Source organism: Ursus americanus, chromosome 4 (assembly GCF_024610735.1).
Source record: "Ursus americanus isolate L20-20 chromosome 4, mUrsAme1.1.p, whole genome shotgun sequence".
NCBI classification, from domain to species: domain Eukaryota; kingdom Metazoa; phylum Chordata; class Mammalia; order Carnivora; family Ursidae; genus Ursus; species Ursus americanus.
Window position 1 is genome coordinate 44,738,415 of NC_142130.1, and position 21,095 is coordinate 44,759,509.

Genomic DNA, 21,095 nt, shown 5'->3' on the forward strand with positions numbered 1-21,095 from the left:
AGAAATCCCATTCTTTAGACACCAGGCCCCTTCGATTGAAGCCATCTGCTTGCCTAAGGCTTCTCTCAGTTGCATGATGCTACTGGACGGAGGCTGACACTCTTGTGTCCCCGTTCCCCACCCATGCTCTCCAAAAACATTGCCCAGCTGTGCAAACAGCCCGGTCTGACTAGCACTTTTGTTTAACTGGCACTTGCCCAGGGCATCCTGGGTAAGGTTTGAGGCACATGAGCTTTGGTCCCTGTCCCTCCCTTGCAACCTGTAGAGAATGCAAGGTTTCAAGTCTTAAAAATAATAACACTCCTTCAGTCCCAGTGAGCAGATTTGCAGCGGGATAAACAAAGAAACATACTGCTGATCAAGAAGAATTCCTTTGGGGAAAGGAAAAAAAAACCAACAAAAATCTGGGGCATCCAGGCATCCTAACCTCAGGGATTCACAGAAGAGGACCTACTTCCCAAGTCGAAGAAGTGGGGTTTGCTCTCGGCATTGCACGTAACCCTGGCGGAGGGGGGCTCAGCGGGACTGGGGGACTTGGGCACCTCTCTCCTCCTCTTTTAAACTGCCGCCTGGGAAGGAAAGGAAGGAGGGTGTTCGGGGTACAAACTTCTACAGGAGACATGGGAGTGTCCTTATGAAAAAACGGGGGATCTTCTATCTCAAATAGCCATTTGTTTATATACTTATTTATTTAGTTAAGGATGTTCAAAAAGAGCATAGCTAAACCCAGTTCTCAACCAAAGTGTGCGGCAGAATCAACAGCAGTTTGGTTTTTTTTCCCAACCTGGAAAGGATCATAAACAAAGGTCATTCCCATAGCGTCACAGTGGAATTTTTTTAAAAATGTACATTGAAAGAAAATTTTATATCACTGTTGAAAAACCAAGTATCACTTGCCATAAAGAGAAGGTAACCACAAAATAAATAAAATGCAAACAAAATGGTATTAAATGTCAGGTGGATGCTATTGCCTTTTTAAAAATTGTTGCTGGTTAAACAAGGGTCAGAGGGGTTTCGTCACTAAGCTGAGACTTTCCTCTCTATAATCAGAATGATTAAGTGACCGATGACGGGACTGCTACTCAAGGATCTGGCCGCCTTCCACCTCACATCATCCGGCACACCACCAGTGGCAGGAGCCCCACTCACTCTGAGCCATGCGGAGCTGGTCCAGTGATGGTGCAACTTCTCTTTCATTGTCTGAATTTATCTGCGTCCCTTCTTATGAATTAGTTTCTGCTAAATCATTTACCAATCAACACAAGAGTTAGAAGTTAGCCATGTTGGGGGCGCCTGGGTAGCGCAGTCGTTAGGCGGTTGCCTTCGGCTCAGGGCGTGATCCTGGCGTTCCAGGATCGAGTCCCACATCGGGCTCCTCCGCTGGGAGCCTGCTTCTTCCTCTCCCACTCCCCCTGCTTGTGTTCCCTCTCTCGCTGGCTGTCTCTCTCTGTCAAAATAAATAAATAAAGTCTTAAAAAAAAAAAAGTTAGCCATGTTGAAGGGATCGTGGTGGGTACTTGGATGGGGTGGGTGCAAAGTCTCCACCCCCAAACTAAGACTAATAACTACTCTTGAGAATTTACTGAGTGCCAGGCTCTGGGCTAAAATGCTTTCTGTATAGTTTCTTATGTGGACTTCTCAATAACCCATCAGAGGAGATTAGTCCTGTATCCTATATAGTTAGAGATGTTAGTTTGCCTAAAGTTAAACAGCCAGAACATTCTAGAGTTGGGACAGAAACACAGGGCTGTGCATCTCTGAAATGCCTGTTGCCATAGCTTCTGTGCTAAAGAGAATGTTCAGAACCCCGTTACCATATGAAATATTCATTTGTACGTAACGTACCAGCTCCATTCTCATGGAGCAATGTCTCAACCCAAGTGTAGGCTCAGAAATTGAGGCAGGCCAGTGGAGTCTTTGTAATTACCCCATGCAGGTTTTACCTGCTTTGATTATGTTAGACCCAGCCCTCCCTTCATCATGTAATTTTTTATTAAAACCAAATGGGAATGACTGAACGTGGTACGTCTGAAAGCCAACCAGAGGACAGTATGGTAGATTTACGACATTAACTAGAAATACAGGTGAAAAATCTGACTCTTGGGGCGCCTGGGTGGCTCAGTCATTAAGCGTCTGCCTTTAGCTCAGGGAGTGATGTCAGGGTCCTGGGATTGAGCCCCGTGTCGGGCTCCCTGCTCAGCAGGAAGCCTGCTTCTCTCTCTTCCACTCCCCCTGCTGTGCTCCCTCTCTTGCTGTGTCTCTCTCTGTCAAATAAATAAAATCTTAAAAAAAAAAAAATCAAATCTGACTCTTGCCTTGTTCTTCAATTGCTACATTAACTTGAACAGAAATGTGATCATCCCTAATTAGCTGTTGCAACATTTAACTATATGAAATGAACGACAACATGGAATTAATTTCCTCTCTACTAAATTCATACACAGGACTTTCACCTCAACCCATTATTTTTGTAAGGCATAGGGCAAAAACAGAAATTCACTGAAATTAAGTGGGCTCAGGTATTCTACTAAAAAGAATGAGGAACGAGGGAAATATTTGAATCTTCGTTGCCAGCAGCGCCTGGATGCCCACTCTTACTGACTCTGTGTGTGTGCAAACATGTAATCTCTGCATTGTTCTATCTCTGGGCATTTGGCAGTCAGAGTAATGTGGGCTGGGGATGGTAGTCGCGTGAGAATATGGAGGCCAGCAGGACCTGGTCCAAGCCTACAAGAAACAGCTGAAGTGTTGGGGGTGAAGCTCGGAGAGGCACGGATGACAAATCCGTGTGCACATTTCATGCTCATCTTGGGGACTGTGGGCACGGTCAGCCAATCCCCATGGGTCTTTATTCAATATCGTATGAGAAGACATCTTACTGACACTGAGTCTACAGCCTTTAAAAAATATTCGAAGTGGGCCGATAATAAAATGCACATAGAAACAAGGAAAAGTGCCTGCTGAAGTTTTATATTTATTATTAGGTTTAAGCCTACTTAGGTAGTTCAAATAAAATACAAGAAAAGACATAATGTCATCATATCGATTAAATTTTTTTTCACAGTTAAAATGAGGTAATCTGGCTTTACAATGTTTTAGGTTGAATTAAACAGTATGATCCAGTTTATAAGAAAGAAGGAGAGATATATTTGAATAATGATTTCCTAGGGGAGAAAAAGCCAAGTGAAATGTGTGTGAATAAGATCATTAAGCCACAAAATACATTTCAGAGTACCAAGCAGCATATATGTAAAAGTTTAAGTCTAACCTTAAAATTGGTACAATTTATCATTAGTATTTTTTTACTTAGGAAATAGCATGCACTGTAATATAAAACAAGCATAGAGGACAAATATAATACCTAATAGAGTATTTATCAGAGCCACATATCATCTGAATTGACCAAGACGTATCTTCACTATGATAATCTCTGTATTTTCTAAGTGCTGATCAGCGAGGTTAAGTTTTACAGTTGGCATATATACAGTCAAACAATGCATTCACAGTCTGTATGTGACACTTATTACTACTGGGCCATAAATTAGTAAGTAGAATAGCAGCAAGGTACCAGTGTGTCTAGAATTCGATTTATCATATCGATACTATAGGTCCGTGACCGCAGTGTTATTAGTGCTATAAACTAATGGCTAACGTAAAACTGCAAATATACAAAGCGCCGGAAGACCGGTTTGACTTCAAAGTGCTGTGCTTCTCATTGGGCTCCAAGCTTGTGAGCAAGCTCCTGCTCTTTGAATCAATTACTGGCCCCAAGTTCTGGATTCCGATCAGATTCGGGGGGGGGGAGGGCAGAATTATGCATTTGGGAACAGCACAGAGCAATAATCGTGGTGCTAAGGGTGCATTTGGGCATCACTGAACACGCGTGCCTTTTTGTGTAAGTTCTGCCAGCATTCTGTTACTCAGAGTGATCGGCAGATGATAAAGGATGGCCAGGAGACAAGAGGAGAAAGGGGTCTTTCGTGGAGGTCAGAAGGAATGGGATGAAAAATGCCTCTTGACTGTTGATGAGGTTATCTTAATAGTCTGTGGGATTGAGTTCCCAGTGAAGAGAAGAAAAAATATTGTATCCGAACTATGTAGGCTTAGAAACGAGCCTGAAAAGTCCTAAGAATAAGTTTTGTTGGAAAAAAAGACTAGAACACTATATCCACTGCAGGATCAAGAGTTCTCTTAGAATATTTTTATAGTTTTTAAGACTGCTATTTCAACAACATCAGTAGCGTTTTGTACCGTATTCTTCCGGGTTAAGGGCCCATGCAGCAATATAGTAGCTTTAGTGTCCACGCTTCTAGTAGGCAGCTGGGGAAGCCAGAAGATAAGGAGATAGTACCTCTCCTGGGGTAGTAAAGAGCTGCTCACGATCACTTGGAATTAGAGTCAATTTCCAGCTAACGCACTTATCACCCGATCAGTTCACTCCTGTGTATCCCAAGGTAACATTTGTGAGTGACAAAGTTATGATGGCAAATACTAAGAAACCATCTGAGGCAGAGGGCCAAGGGGGACTGGAAAGGTAGTAGGATTTCGAGGGACAACCACGATCTATGCCATACAAAACAAACTTCCTGCCGGGACGTTTGATGTTCTCAGTTTCTGTTCATTCCCTTGTGGCATAACATGACTGTCTAGCATGCAGTTGGGAAAGCCCACCTCTCAGGAACTCAAGCGTGCACCGGCAGATTTCATGCAGCTCCACCCATCTCATTCTACGGATTCCTACGGGTGCCAGGGTCGTGCTACTTCCGTCATCCCACGCCACATTTTCGAGAAATGAAGCCAAATAGCATTTCTTCACACATGCCACACAAGGAACAATGACTAGGACTATGCACCCCCCGAGTATAAGGCATTCAATTTAATCATAAGGGGCCTGATATTTTGGGGGGCTAGTCCACCAAGGTTTGCAGAACAGCACTAAAGTAGCAGACAATGTCTTTACTCCAGATTAAGGAACCAAGACAGATGGGGCACAGGGTCACTTAGCTGCACAGCCACGAGAGGTAAGTCTCATGGCTGTGCCCCACTCATTAGCCTGCTCCATTTCCCAGAACCTCTCAGTGAACAACTGCAGTCAGCCAGTAAAGAACCTTACAAAAGCTTCACCCGGGGCACAAACTTATTCGGTTAGATGGCCTGAATTTGCGTAGCCCTAGTGCTTCCATGAAAAGAAACCATTTCATTTCAGTTGTAATTTCTTGTTTCTCCACCTTAAGCTTATCACTAGGCTTTCTCGCTGGGTTGTAATCATACCTCTTTGGGGGACACTTTCTTATGGCAAGATTCAGAAAAACAGAAACAAAATCCTGACCCACCATGAAACTGCATTTCATTCTAGAATACTCCACCACCTTGTCTTCTTGAACGGAAACATCCACTTTGTGATGTGAATGTGAGGTCATGAAAGAAGAACTAGGATTCTTAAGATTGATCATGACCTGGGCTCAGATCTTGTGCTTTTCTTTGAGTTTATATAAAAGTCCTGGGTTTGGACTGTGGCTTAACTATTCTCAAGAATTCAGGGGTCTGGACTCAGTACTGAGGAAATAACCAAACTTAACTATTAGAAGTCTCATACAGCGTATATATAATAGTTTTTTGCATGACCCTCTTAGGTCTGCCATTAATTTAAAATTTAATCCACAATCATTTATCATTCCCTTCCATCCGTTCCATCTTGACTTCCTCTCCAACCCTAAGAATATCTTCTGTCCCCTTGAAACCACAGTGGTACCTCTAATAGGCTCCAAGTTCAGGCCTTTAAACATTGCTCTAATCTAACTGAAACCTGTGATTGTCCCCTTTGCCACAAAGCCATGGAAATGTGGCAAATGGTCCAGGGGGTTCATGAAAAACTCAGCCTACATTTCAGAAGAACTATGCCCCCAAATCCTATGAAACTAAAGCCCTCTTTGGCTCAGTTAAGTAGCTTTTTAGTTGATCTTGAAGTGAATTCTGAGTAAGCACGACAGCCTTGTTTGATCTTGTAAGAATAAATGATGTGGTTGGGTCAAACATTTCTACTGTTGGCAGTTGCAGAATGAGTTATAGACCTAAAGTCTATTCTCCCTCTGTCCCATCACAGAGTCTCTTGCTTGGCCTTAGCTCCAAGAGCAGAATGCATACATCCTTTGCGATATGTTGAACAACTTTTTCTAGGACCAGAGATCCTGCCAATTCAAGGGTGTTTATCAAGGGCGAACTGCAAATAATCTTCCTCCCATCTCCCAGAACTCCTGTGCAGAATTTCAGAATGCAAGCCAGGCTGGCAACCCAGAGCAGTAAGAAGGAGTGGGCACCTGTGCTTGCCACATAGAGCAGGACTCCGTGCTCACGACCTTGGGACCATTTTCTGTGCTTTTGTGTCATGCTTGATGACTTTTCTCTTACCAGGCAAACACTGAGATGCACTTAAATGTTACGACCCAAGTGAAGTGCAATTATATCTTTTAAAACTAAAGGAAAAAAGTAAACATTTCACTGAACAGTCAGCAGCCCTTGGGTGTCACTGGTATTCTGTGGAGATACCTGCCAACACACCTGGCCTCATAGCACCGAGCACCTGGACAAAGCTGAGGCTCAAATAAACAGAGCAGAATAATTCTCCTCTTGCCTCCTCATCTCTTTGCCAAGTAACAAAGGGTTAAAAGAGGGGAAATGATCTAGTCCCTAGCAATGGACCAAGAGTTAAAAATAAGACCCAAAGAAACAATAACGACACAAATAAAACCCTGAGGGTAGGCCAGGGATTTCAGAGCTTGTCACTGGGGTTTAATAGCAGAATTGAAGAACAACTGAGAAAGTGAGAGCACTTCCTTTCTTACTCCTTTCCAGAGAAGGCCCTAAAAAATGACAGTACAATCCCAGAAATCTTTCGGAGTTGGGGTGCAAATGCAAGAACAGGAAAAGTTAAACCAGATTTTTCCCAGAGGCATTTGTGTTGTGACCCCCCTCCAGCCGCGGGAGCTCAAGGTCAGGGATGAACTGCCTTTACAGACAGCATTGGCTGGAAGAGCGCGAGCTGGCCTTGTGTGTGTGCTTTGGGGAGCTCACCTCCAGTGCCCGCCGCTGCCCGCCGCGGCCCCCGACTTGGAAGGCCCTGCCGTGAGCACTGCCCAGGAGGACTGGCGAGCCGCTGCGGGGGAGGGGGGCGGGCGGTGGGCCCGAGATCCTTACGCATGCGCACATCCGTCCAGGAGGCCATGGTTCTCTTTCGGCCTTAAGAATCCAGAGGCTGACACTTCCTTAGGGATCCTCGGCACGTACACACTCCCACGTGGTTTCTTTCCAGCTCCTTCCTTTCGGACCTCCTACTGGAGATTCTCCCTCAAGAACGGAGAGTTCTTCACGACCCGGTGCGTGGCCGGCGGGGGCTTCTCAGCTCCGGACCACACCCACACGACGCCACTGTCCCGGCAGGACTGGGGCAGCTGGCAACGTCGAGTCAGAGGTCGCGCACAGTCCTGAAACGCAATGGCCTGCTGAAAATCGGGGGAGCATCGGGCCTGGGTGAGCTCCTTTGTGAGTGCTCTTGAGGTAAGAAGCACTAAAGATACGTGATCTATAAATAAATAAATAAATGGATAAATAAATAAAACCACAAGAGGGCTCCTTCTGGATAAGTACCTCTTATCGATTCAAAAACACCCCCAAATCCCCTCTTGAGTTTCACAGCCCTCCTGCAGTGGTGATTAGCAGGCTCTGAACAACCCGCAGAGAGTAGAAGAATCAAGACACAAACTGGAAATGTTCCAACACTGGGTATCTCTCCCTTGATGACACACAAGTCATCCTGAACGTCCCCGAGGTAGTCTTTGTTTTCAAGGAGTTACAGGACAGCTCCGATCCCCCTCGGAGCTTCCTCCGTAAATCCATTGCACTTCCCCACGCATCCTGCGGCTGCCTCCCCGGCGCCAGCGACAAGGCGCCTTCCGTTAGCGTTAGCGTCAGAGCCCAGACCCGGGGTCTGGCACACAGCAGTGAAATGCAATTCCAAGATCTGGCGTGAAGATCCCGTGCCAAAGCGGACTTTGCCAAAATGATGCAGGAGTTTACCTGGCAGCCATTTTGGGAAAAGCTATAGGATTAAACCAAAGAAATGCGCCATGCAGCAAACATGCATGTGTGTCTCCTGTTGGGCCCCACACTGACAGGATCTCCCACCATTGTTCCTTTCACTTTTAAGAAGGGGCCAACAGAAATGGAAAGGAATCAATGTTTTACAACTGGGAAACCCATTTCAGAAAGCAAAGGCAATATGCACTGTTTATCCAAAGAATGAAGGTGCCAAGTTCCTAATCAGAAGCTACGCAAGAACAGCTCGTGGCTGGAATGGCTTGGTGACAAAGAAGTCTCACGCTCTCGGGGAAGAGTCAACATGCCAGAGAGAACTGGTGCCTGACCCTCTTCTCCCTCAAAGCCCCAGGTTGATGTTAGAGCCACCCTACAGGGCCTTCCACACCTGCGGGGAGCCATTCTTTTGCCTAAGAATGCCTTTCTGGGTCAGTCTTCTCGCTGGCTCACACACAACATCCTGGAAGACAGCAGGAAACCAGGCCAATTTGGAGACACTCAAAAGGAAGCTGGAGACCCCATTTCCACATTACATTCAACATCATGAGCCATTGGGGAGACCCTGACTTTGATCACACGAAACATGCTTTTTCCCTTGGACTTCCGTTTTTTTTGAAAAGTCTCATTTGGGAAAAATGCAATTAAAAGCTCTGTAATTTTATCCAAATGGCCCTATGAAGAGGGAAAAATGCCCTCTTCCTCCTCCTTCCCCATCACTGCCCAGGGGCCGTCCTAACAAGAACCCTTCAGAACGCCGGCCTGGATCAACAAAGTCGCCATTAAAAAGCAAATCAGCATTTAGCCAAAGCCCTGTCCTCCTGGAGGAGGTCATTCAATTCAATGACAGTCGTGGCGAAGTCCACCAGGTCCACAAAGTCAGATGTGATGATGTTGACACCCATGGCTCCAGGCCTCTGAGTTTTCACCCAGTCCAGGATGGCAGGAAGATTCCTACACAGAAGAGAGAACAGAGAGTAGAGTTTGAAAGGACTCTTCCAGAAATGGAAACAAGACATTTCCATTCGTGTAACAAAAGTACGTCAATAGAAGCAAGGTCCCCTGCAGTCCGTCCCTTGAAGCTTTAGCTCTCTTTCAGGGATGGAGGGATGTCTGTTTCAGCACAGAACTGTACTTTCAGGGTTTCTGTACTGGAAAAGGAGATTATTTGCCTCAAGCACCAAAGAGATAACCATGTCAGTAGGACCTTGAAAGACTAAGATCAAGAGCCTAATTATCGGGGCGCCTGGGTGGCACAGCGGTTAAGCGTCTGCCTTCGGCTCAGGGTGTGATCCCGGCGTTACGGGATCGAGCCCCACGTCAGGCTCCTCCACTGTGAGCCTGCTTCTTCCTCTCCCACTCCCCCTGCTTGTGTTCCCTCTCTCGCTGGCTGTCTCTATCTCTGTCAAATAAATAAATAAAATCTTTAAAAAAAAAAAAGAGCCTAATTATCGGTAGGTTCTCTAATTTTTTTTAACTCGAAAATTTTCAAACGTAGCTAACACTGAAAGAAATTTACGGTCAGTGCATGTACCATCTAGCTTCTATCACTAACATTTTATAGTACGTGCTTGCCACATAGCTGTCCATCAGCCCATCGCTCTACCCTTCCATTAAAACATCTCATATTTTTGACAAATTCCAACTGCACACATCTACACACATGCCCCAAATACCCCAGTACGCATATCATTAACAAGAACTCAATATTTACTTTAATTTTTCTTTTGACATAAACTCGCATCCAATAAAATGGGCAAACCTTAAGCGTCCACTAGTCGAGTTGTGACAAGTGTATATACGTAATGCACACCCACATCAAGGGACAGAATACCACACCAGAAGGTTCCTGCATGTACCTTTCTCATCAATCCCTGCCCGCATCCTCCCAGGGGCAACAATTATTCTATTTTTTTTTTTTTAGCATTGATTAAATTTGCCTGTTCTAGAACTTCATGTCATTTCATGCAATATGTATTCTTTAGTGTGAGGTTCTTTCATTCAGCATGATGGTTCTGGAATCTACCCAGGCTCTTGCATACATCGGTAGCTAGTTCTTCATCTTAATTACGCAGTATCCCACTGCATGAATGTGCTGCAGTTTGTTTATCCATTTTCTTACTCATGAATCAATGGGATGTTACTAATGTTTGGATATCATGGCTAAAACTGTTATGGGCATTCTTATCTAAGTCTTTTTGTGGACATTTACTTTCACTTCCTTTGGATAAAGACCAAGGACTAAAACTGCTTTAGTACATGGTAGGTTAACATTTAGTTTTATAAGAAACTTCCAGATCTTTTTCCAAAGAGGTTGTTCCATGATATATTCCCATCAACAAAGGATGAGAGTCCTGGTTACTTCAGAGCCTCTCCAAAACTTGGCATGATTAGTCTTTTTAATTTTAGCCATTCTAGCAGGTATGTAAAGATACCTAAGAGTGTTTTAATTTGCATTCTTCTGATGACTAGTAAGGCTGAGCTGTTTGTAACATACTTATTGGCCATTTGCATGTCTGCTTTGCAAAGTACCTGCCCAATTCTTTCACCCATTCTTTTCTTTTTCTTTTAATTGCTGACCTGTAGAAGTTACTTATACATTCTAGATACTAGTCTTTTCTCGAATATGCTTTTTGATATTTTATCCTTGCCTATAGCTTGTCTACTAATTTTCTTAATGGCATATTTTGGTGAGCTCAATTCCTTAACTTTTTTTCTTTTATAATTTCTGTGACCTATCTAGGAAGCTTTTCCTAGTCCCAAGTCACAAAAATATTTTCCTGTTTTCTTCTATAAGCTTTATGGCTTTACTTTCCTGTTAGATCCAAGATCCATCTCAAGCTAATTTTTATGTATGGTTTGCAGTAGGGGTCGGGTTTCACTTCTCCCGTATGGATATACAGTTATTCCAGAACTATGAGTGGCTTCTTAATGGACCAATGCTCATATACACAGTAGGTTGGTCACATTTTATAATTCAAGGATTTTCCATGTGATAGCCAGAATGTTTTGCCCGAAGCAGCTCATAATTTAGTGACATCAACAAATGACAATAATTTAATGTGATACCTTCTGTATTGGCAGGAAATATAAATATCTTGGAGGGTAGAGAGGAGGGCGAAGTCAAGTGTATTGCATAGTCTGGCATCTGGGGAGACTTTAAGGAAGACACAACCCATGTCTTATGTTTTGGTTAAGGGACTGGAGATTTTTTTTTAAAGATGTTATTTATTTATTTGAGAGAGAAAGAGAGAGCGGGGGGGGGGAGGAGCAGAGGGAGAGGGAGGAATAGGCTCCCTGCTGAACAGAAAACCTGATGCAGGGCTCGATCCCAGGATCCTGGGATCATGACCTGAGCCAAAGGCAGACGCTTAACCAGCTAAGCCACCCAGGCATCCTGGGACTGGAGATTTTTTGGGAAGGATTTGCTCTAGGCCAAAATTAAACATACTTTTATCTTAAGGGGCCCCCTGCTCTTCCTCTGGTGACGCTCTCCTTGGTTGTCCTCTTCTCTTTCCAGGCTGCCCTCCCTTTAAACATACATCCTGACCTCTCAGTCTCCTCCTAGATGAGCCCGTCAAGGCCTTGCTAGCATTTCTTTTCCTCTTCTCACAACAAGAATGATCAGTCCTGGGTCACTTCCCTCATTCAGTGGCCTCGAGAACTGACCGTGGGCTATAAAATCCATCTCATAAACCAATTTGCATTTTTATGTTAGTAGGTTAATTAGGATTTAACAAGCTGCCATCACAGGAGTAAGTCTATTTTTAACTGGGTCTCCTGAAGATTTAATAGACCTTAACTTATTCAATTTCTTCATGCCTCAGTCTCTTCCCCTGTAAAATGGGGATAATACTACTACTTATCTCATGGAGATTTTGGGGGGAGATTAAATAAAGTATACATGTTAAGTGCTTAGAACTTTGCCTGGGATATAGGAAGCACTATGTGAGTGTTTCACACGAGAGAAGAAATCACACATGGTACAGTGTCGGGAAGAGATATTTGAAGGCCAAGCATGAAGCACCACAAGTACCGTCTTCCCTTGGCAACAGAGACCTGGAATACATAGTGGCCACAGGAAGGCCACTGCAGTCCTGAGCCTGACCCATTCAAGACTTCTTTTTGTTTTACTTTATATTTTAAGAGTTATTTATTTATTTTAGAGACACACACACACAGAGACTGGGGGTGGAGAGAATCTCAAGCAGACCCTGAGCTGAGCGCAGAGCCCCAGTCGGGGCTCCATACCATTACCCTGAGATCACAGCCCTGAGATGACAACATGATCCAAAACCAAGAGTCAGATGCTCAACTGACTTTGCCACTTGGATGCCCCAAGACTTCTTTTTAAAATCCACTAGCCAGGGCCACCTGGTTGGTTCAGTCAGTAGAGCAATACGACTCTTGATCTCAGGGTCATGAGTTCAAGCCCCACATTGGGTGTAGAGCTTACTTAAAAAAAAAAAAAAGGAAGGAAGGAAGGAAGGAAGGAAGGAAGGAAGGAAGGAAGGAAGGAAGGAAGGAAGGAAAAAAAGAAATCTGCCGGTCAGTGTTTAGGTATGAAATGCTGGCGCCATCTTCTGGTCATCATGGGGAAATGAGAATTTAAGGCTTGGTTAGCAACTCCAGGGCCAAACCACAGGGGATCCCTGGAGCCCGAGCAGAGAAATGCAGGACAGGCGTCCACCTGCGGTCTCCGGTGACAAAGAGCTCTATGTCAGCTTCGGGTTGCACGTATCAACCTTCCTCAAGGCATGGATCAGATAACCAGGATCACGTACAAAGACAGGAAAACGTAGAACTCACTGTGCGGAGAAGCGGCCTTATTTTCTTAACTTTAGCAAGGAGAGATCAGGGCAGATTGCTGAGCAGGATATTGCCAACAGGCCCGTGAAGCACCCAGTCCCATGAGCAGAGCAGTCAGTTAGAAACTCCCCTTTGCCTTTGAAGCCCACTGAGAAGAAGGCTGACCCTGTGTTTCTGGGTTTCTTTACAGATAGAGATGGGCATGCCTATTTTGTGCCAGTCACTGTGGTAGGATTTTTATGCTAAGACGCTACAGTTTTGTGCAGCAGTATTAACCCCCTAAGCGGCGGGAAAGAGACAGCTCAGAGAGCTCAGGAAATTTGTCCAAGGCCACCCTGTAGTTAAGAGACTACACTGATGTGCTAGGGCTGCCACAGAAAATGCCAGACTGGGTGGCTTCAATAACAAAAATGTATTTTCTCACAGTTCTGAGGCTGGGAGTCTGGGATCGAGATGTTGGCAGGTTTGGGTTCTTCTGAGATTTTTCTCCTTGGCTTGTAGATGGCTGCTTTCTTGCTGGTTCCTCACGTCATCTTTTCTCTGAGTGCACACACCCCTGGGGTCTCTAAGGACACTAGTCAGACTGGATTAGGGCCCACCTAACAGCCTCGTTTTAACTTAATCACCTCTTTAAAGACTCTGTCTCCAACGGTCACATCCTGAGATACTGGGGCCTAGGGCTTCAACTTACAAATTTCCAGGGAACATAATTCAGCCCATAACAGGGGCCAGGTCAGGCTTCGTCTCAGGCTTCTGACTTCAGTCTGAGTCCCCTTCTATGGCTCATGGCTGCTCCGTCCTTGAGCTTTGGCAAATCTTGCTTTCATTTGATTTCAGTGGGAGTGCAAGGTTTCTAAGAATCTAGGGAAATCTACCATAGAAATTCAGACAGAATGGCTCTATTTTTCTTTTCTTTTTTTTTTTTTTAAGATTTTTTTTTTTTATTTATTTAGTTGACAGAGATAGAGACAGCCAGCGAGAGAGGGAACACAAGCAGGGGGAGTGGGAGAGGAAGAAGCAGGCTCATAGCCGAGGAGCCTGATGTGGGGCTCGATCCCGGATCGCCGGGATCACGCCCTGAGCCGAAGGCAGACGCTTAACTGCTGTGCCACCCAGGCGCCCCAGAATGGCTCTATTTTTCATGGCTTCCTTTCAGGGTGATGAACCAAAGCGAACAAGATCTCAGGTCCAAAGTTTCACCAAGAGTTAGGTTAACTTCCTGCTGGAAAAAAAAAATCACCTCTACAATTGTGGGAAAATATACCTACATGATCTTTTTTCTCTCGGTTAAGCTGCTAACCAGTGCTCAGGAACCAGTCTGATAGCACCCCTTGTATCTCAGGATAGAGCTCTTGGGGATTAGAAATGCTTCTCTCCTATGTTTGTTCAACTGCCCAGGGGAAACGACAGCCACAGGTCCTGCTGGTGTTTGGGAACAAACTCTTGACTTTGTTTCTCCCTTCAGTGGATGTGGAGGCTTAGGAATGCATGCTGCATCCCTGTCATATTCTTGAGACCTGCAGAGGGGAGAGGCCCAAGTATCTTCCCAGTCTTGAGACATCCGCTGCCACCAGCGAGGGCTCCGGCATGCTGGGATCCCTTGGCTTTGGGCACATGCTGCCATCATTACCACTAAGTGAAAGAGCTTTGTGCCTCCTGTGTAGCTGGATGAAAGTTCTAGGAATTTACAGGTATGAAAAGCATTGTGACTTTGTGGGTTGACAGCTGTAACCAGAAAGATCTGACCAGATTCAGGGACTAGTAAGACAATTACAGGCCAGTGGAGCAGAAAGGAGCAGAGCGATGAAATATGCTATATTCAAGTCAGTGGTGAACGTGGAAAAGGGCAACAGCACAACAGTTAGAAGTCCAGAGTTATGGCGTATTATTGACTCTTACCAGCTATGTGGGTCTGGGTCACTTAGCCTTACTGAGTCCCATCTGAAATGGGGACAATAATGTAATCTAGACCTGGAGGCTGGCTTAATTTAAGAATCAAATGAAATCCTCTGCAAGAGAGTAATTTATATTTTAAATTACAGTATACAGATGTAACTTACCCTTATTTTTAAATACTTTCTCTCCCTTATTAGTACAACTCTCTGCACAGACTTTATTACGTTAATTTTTCACATTGCTTTATAGAAATTTACATGTTTATTTTTCCTGATTGACTTAAGTTCCATGAGGACAGAGAGTATATTGTTTCCCTTGTATCTCTAGACCTAGCTCCTCCTAAGTACTCAATCTTTGTTGAATGAATGAATGAATGAATATTAATCTACAAATTTACCAAATGCATGAGGAAAATGGTGTGTTACATGAACATATAAAACAAGAAAGTTTGTCATTCCGGATCTTTCAGAGATACAGCATTGGTTTATGACAATTCTCTTTTTTATGACAATTCTCTGGTTTATGACATTCTCTTTTCCAAGTTCAGCACAAGTAATTCACTTAAAACTTAGTAGAGCCCCCTCAGTAAGCGTTTCTGGTTTTGTTTATGGCCAACATAAGCAGTTCGCACCAGGGAACAAAAGTTCAGGTGCTTTTTGCTATCTGAACTCTTGCCAGATGAACTTCTGTTATCTGGAGTGATGCCATCCAAACTCAGAGCCACATTTTTGGAAGAATCTTTCACTACCTAAACGCTGGTGCTTACCACTCAGGAACAGAAGAGAGTCCCGTAAATAGGCCTTGTTCCCCAAACGTATTCTCTTCCTCAGCCTGGATTGGAAGGATGTCCTATTATCCAGATGTATTTATAACATTCCCTTTATCCAAATCCATAGGCACACACACGTATAGGTACAGATATACAAGCCCTGCTCTTTCTAGGTGACACCTATCATTTGTGGTGTCCGGGATATAGGACATCATCTAACACAACATATCTGGAGCTGCTGACTAAAGGTGTAGGATGTGAAACGATGGCCGCTGCAGGTCCCATCGGGAGCTGCTTCTCAGGATTCACTGTCACTACGGAAGGGACAAACCTTTGTAGGCCACCTCTGAATCCCTGGCACCTAGCACAGCCTCATTCTCATTTAACGCTTTTTAAATGAGTACTTGGGCCAGCTGCAAAGGCGGGGGCAAGGACGGGACGTGATCCAAATAAAGTGCTTTGCCTCAGCATCAACATTAGAGAGTATTTACGGTCTAATAGATATGTTAACAAAGTACTTAGAGGCCCTTTGGCCACATTTAATGCAAACCCCCTCAAATGCACAGCCTTTTCAAATCTGAGGTTTTTTGTTTTTTGTTTTGTTGTTATCCTAAAATCTTCAAACTATATGATTTTACTGCTATTTATTCAGAATCAAGATAAGTTTTCTTAAAAAAACCCAAAAACAAAAAACCCAACCCAACAAACCTTACTCGTAAAGTAGAAGCCAATTCTTACCTATGAACCAGAGTGTTCTTGAGTCCACCAACCAGGCCTCGGGCGATGGTCTTCACTCTGGGAGTGAGAATCGCTTGCGAGACGTGGAAGGAGCCACGCGGGGCCCGCTCACTCAGAGTGGTCTCCAAGAAGAGGATTAGTTTGTGCACACTTGTGGTGTTTGCCCAGGGCGCTGGGATCTTCTTTCCCGGCCACAGGAAGGGGTATTGCTTGTAGAAGGGACAGTGATAGAAAATAAGAACCTGAAACATTCAAAACAGAGAAAGAACAATTCATGAATAAGCTGCATGTTAATTCCTTGGCTTTGCCCTGATTGCTAGGAATAAAGGCAAACAAATAAGAGTATGTAGGAATTCGAGAATTTTATGGGTATGTATTTAGAGAAATCAATAAGCAAAGATTTAAGCACTTGTGTATGTCTGAAGTTGAAGATTATTTTTGTCGCGAACACCTCTGGAAGTATGGTAAAATCCTGAACCTCTTCTCAGACTGCACTTTAAATGAATGTATAAAATAATGGGGCGCCTGGGTGGCTCAGTCATTAAGCATCTGCCTTCGGCTCAGGGCGTGATCCCAGGGTCCTGGGATCGAGCCCCACATCAGGCTCCTCCGCTGGGAGCCTGCTTCCTCCTCTCCCACTCCCCCTGCTTGTGTTCCCTCTCTCGCTGGCTGTCTCTCTCTCTGTCAAATAAATAAATAAAATCTTTAAAATAAATAAATGTATAAAATAAAATAGGATTACAAAGAAAATCAATGAGACCAAAATGCAGCTATCAATATATTATTAAATTTGTAATAAATTAGTGTACATGCTTCATAATAAATAGATTAAATAAACGTATTTTGTTGTAAGTCTAATAAGTTCATCATTTTGAGTTAACGATGAGTATAAATGATATTTCAAATAACTGTAATGTGATACAGAAATACCTGTGATTTCTATGGGGACAAAGTCACAGGTAGGGCCGATACTGCTGCGGCTGATTGCCTGCACTCATAATCAGTGGGTATATGAATTTTCAGTTCCAGGTGAGAGGGAATAAATATGTAGATTTTTCCCGTCCAAATTCACAGACTGCTTAAATCCTGCCCATGCCCCTCCCCTTGAGGCTCTGAGCCCCGGATGGAGAGCCCCGTGGCTAGCGCCCTCTACCAGTAGGACTCCTGTGCTCTGTGCTCATGAAACAGACGCTCCCGGGCCTGAGACCAACACACGGCACTCATCTGGGAGTACCCTGAGTTTCAGTCACGCGAGCCGACTGAGGAAATAACCCTTCCGGGTAGGGAGGGCGCTCCTCCAGGCAGCGCAGACTTCCAGGAGGCGATGGGTCTCCAGTGGGACCTCTCGGGGCTGGTGGTGATGTTGAAAATAATTAGCAAGCCATATCCACAGCATTAATTAGCTTCTGAGAGGCAGCCGAGGGACGGGGAGTTGCTATTTTGATTGTCCCAATTCAGAGCTCTGCTGCTTAGGTTTCTGGAAGTAGCATATTTTCCGGGCTCCCAAGCACTAGTATCTCTTTCTGGAGGAATGTCCAGCGTGTTCACACCCCCTGGACTGCAATCCCCAGACAGCTAGCCCGAGAGCATAATCCCCCCGGCACCCAAGAAGCCGGGCTCTAAAGGTGTGTCTGGCTTCCGGTGTGTTTCGCTCTAAGGTGCAGGCCCAGAGCTAGGGCGCGTCAGGCTGCACGTACCCACCAGCCTAATAGTCGTTCGTGCTGTTTTTAATGGTGTTGAGAAATGTCTGACTGCTAATGAGGCCTGTGGTAAACACGTGTGTTAATGAGGTTAATCACTGGCTCATAGTAAGCAGATTGCGGGGGAGATGGGGAGGATTCCCTGCTGGCGGTGTAATCGGAAAGCTGGAAGGCTGGGGTCTCCTGCCTCGGAAAGGGAGGCCGGCTGTCCGGTGCAGCGGATGGCGGGAGAGGCGGGAGGCTGTGCGATGCTTCCCTGGCCGGGCTGGCCCTGAGCAGTGCCAGTGCTGCGCTTTACTCTGCCTCAGGAAAGGTGCAAATGGGACAAATCACACAAAAGGCGCTTTATGCGTTTCTGCAAGCGCCTGGGCCATCTGATCGTGAGGCTTAGAGGGAGAATTTGTTTCCACGAGGAGGCTGGTCCAGCAAACCAGTTATTCTGTGGAATTCTAGGGGCAATAATTCTTGCCCTAGGGCCTGTGGTTTGCATTTGCCTCCCTACCTTGCTCTGCCATATTTTTCTCTGAAATACTCTCCCCTCCAGCTCAGCAATTTATGTTCAGTTTTTCTCTGGAGACTCGGATTTGAAATCTAGTTTCTTTTGAAAATTATTCCTTGACTGACCTCCTCTTATTCTGATAGGTCCTTTCCTGGAGGCTTCTGGACTACAGATTTATGCTATGTACTATTTTTCAGTTGACTGCTTACAAACCCCTTTCTTCAAACAGTACATCTGAGGCAGTTTATCTTGCAATTGTGTATCGGTTGGTTTGTATTTTATAAGTGTTAGGTACTCCTACCTTCTCATTAAGATTCTAAATACTGCTAAACCATAGATTAAATCTTCTAATTCACTGTACCCCACGATGTACACGTATCAGTGAGCTGTGATGTAATTGTTATGTTGAGTAAATGAAATTTGAATGGTCGTCCACTTCTTGCTATGAAATTGTAGTGATCAAATACTCAGGGGGTTCCACGCAAGGCAGCTCATTACACAATGAATATTTAAAGTTTAACCACAGTAGGGCCCTCCCCCAACAGGGGTAGATCACTGATGCCTGTGACGTCTCTGTTTTGCTTTTAAGAAGAGACACGGCAGGGAAAACTTCAGGAAACCAAGAAGAGCAGGAAGATCCTAGAATTCAAATGGATGACACTCTCCCTTCTGACATGTCATCACAGTGTCGTTCCTTCGTAATTTTCGGAGTAGTTGTAGTTGAAAGACACAGATCAGCCCTTACTTAAAAACAAGAATAGCTCATCACTCTGCTACTAGAAATTCACTGTCCCCCCCCCCACCCCCAGTCATTATTCCTGACGATACCTCTTACTCCTGTAGACTTCCAAACAATTCGGTATGCAATACGGCAGTCCATCCAGGACACAATCTGAGCGCAAAATTATAAACCTATATTTATAACAGATATCTGATTGTCAAACCCAGCTGTACTGAGATCTAACCTGACCTGAATCCCAAATTCAAAACCCTTCTTACAGATCTCCAGCCCTTTATTCCATTCTGTGAAACCTCTGAGACCCTCTGATAATAGGGACTCATGAATAAGGAGAAAGTGGTCTTATTAGCATAATCTATAATCCTAGTTGTGAAAACCGCCAAGATGAGGGGACGGCCCTGGGATAGCATCAGAAGCTGTGGGAGCTCTGGGGAGCCAAATAGCCGATGGCTCAATCTTGGCTTTCACCACTGACTAGGAATGTTCTCTCGGGCAAGTTGCTTAGTCTCTCCATGCCTCAGTTTACTCATCGGTAGAATGAGGGTAATGACAAAACACCTACCTCATAGTGTTGTGGAGAGGATTAAATGTGCTAATCCATGTACCTAACACAGTGTAAAGGTTCAATAAAGGTTAGCTGTTAAGGTGACCTTGTTATTAATATTATCTCATATTGTAAGAGACTTCACTAAGAAAAAAAAAACCCTCCAAATTAGACTTGTGAGTTTGAAAAGATATCAGCCCAGGTTTAGGGGCGGAGGTGTGATAAACATTTGGCAAAACATCACGTACAAAGTTTTAGTGGGGAAAAGTGGCTCAGATCAATTTTAACAGATACTGACAGCTAACTCATTAGTCTCCGTAGCGTCAAAGGCATCCAGCCCTTTTAGAAGTGTGCAAAACCACCTTGGGTTTCCAGTTACTCGGGCCAAACCTGGGAGTCATCCCTGAAGGCTGTTTCTTTTGTGCCCAGAATCCCCATCCATTGGAAAACCCCGTTGGCTCTACATCCCCATAGATTCCAAATCTGACCATTTCCCACTAGTGCTCCTCATTGGTTCCCCTCCTTTCTCTGCCCTCCTACCCCTGCTTTCTTCCTAGCAGCCACAGAGATCCCATTACAGTGTAATTCAGGACACAGCACCCTGTACTCAGAATCCTTCTAGAACCTTCCTCCCTCAGAGTGAAAGCCTGAGTGCCCACCCCATCACCCACGATCTCTGACCTCCTCCTGTGGCTCTGCTCTCCAGCCCCGTGGTCCCTGCTTCTCCTCAAGGAGAATCAGGCTCTGGCGGGTTCCTCTGCTGGGAAAGCTCTTCCCCGAACAGCCACGTGATTAACTCCCTCAAATATCTACCCTGATCAACCTATTTAAAATTGAGATCAACCCTCCAACCCACAGAAAAACTGGTTCCTCCTAACCACGCTTGCCTCTGTTTTCATCTTTCATATCACTTTCTAGCATTTTATGTAATGTATTTATTATGGCAATTATCTATGATCTATTTCCTTACACCCAAATGAAAGCCCCATGAAGGCAAGGATCTTTGTTTTATTTACTAATTTATCCCAAGGGCTTGGACTGGTGCTTGGCACATACTTGATGTTCCATGAATAGCTGCAAGTAAATCATCTTTAATTGATTTTTAATTAAAAGCTCTTCCCCAAGTTCAAAAATAGCTGCCTCTTTAAGATGCTTTGGTTACTGTACCTATGAGTAAGGGAGCAACCTGAATGAAAGGGGCTTGGCTTTCTTTCTTTTTTTAAAGAGAGTCTAAACTGGAGGCTGACCTTTCCTGAAGCTCTCCTCTCCCACAGTCTATCATCCCGTGGGAGCAGAGCAGAATATATCTGAGG

The 21,095-nt window shown here is 44.6% G+C and overlaps 1 protein-coding gene and 1 long non-coding RNA gene across 9 annotated transcripts in view; one reads left to right on the forward strand and one right to left on the reverse strand.

Moving 5' to 3' along the window:
• The window catches only part of LOC123784078 (uncharacterized), a 78,444-nt gene extending 76,141 nt beyond the window's left edge, over window positions 1-2,303 (forward strand). For all 8 annotated transcript variants that reach the window (XR_006777382.2, XR_006777385.2, XR_015724207.1 and 5 more), the window contains one exon: window positions 1,051-2,303. This is a non-coding gene — a long non-coding RNA (uncharacterized LOC123784078). The remainder of the gene's footprint in view (window positions 1-1,050) is intronic.
• Window positions 2,304-2,954: 651 nt separating this feature from the next.
• PLCXD2 (phosphatidylinositol specific phospholipase C X domain containing 2) overlaps window positions 2,955-21,095 on the reverse strand; it is a 49,220-nt gene continuing 31,079 nt past the window's right edge. Inside the window, exons 3-4 of the mRNA XM_045785234.2 lie at window positions 16,301-16,542; window positions 2,955-9,042 (exon numbers count right to left, since the gene is read on the reverse strand). Of these exons, the coding sequence (XP_045641190.1) occupies window positions 8,883-9,042; window positions 16,301-16,542 (402 nt within the window). The 3' untranslated portion in view covers window positions 2,955-8,882. The remainder of the gene's footprint in view (window positions 9,043-16,300; window positions 16,543-21,095) is intronic.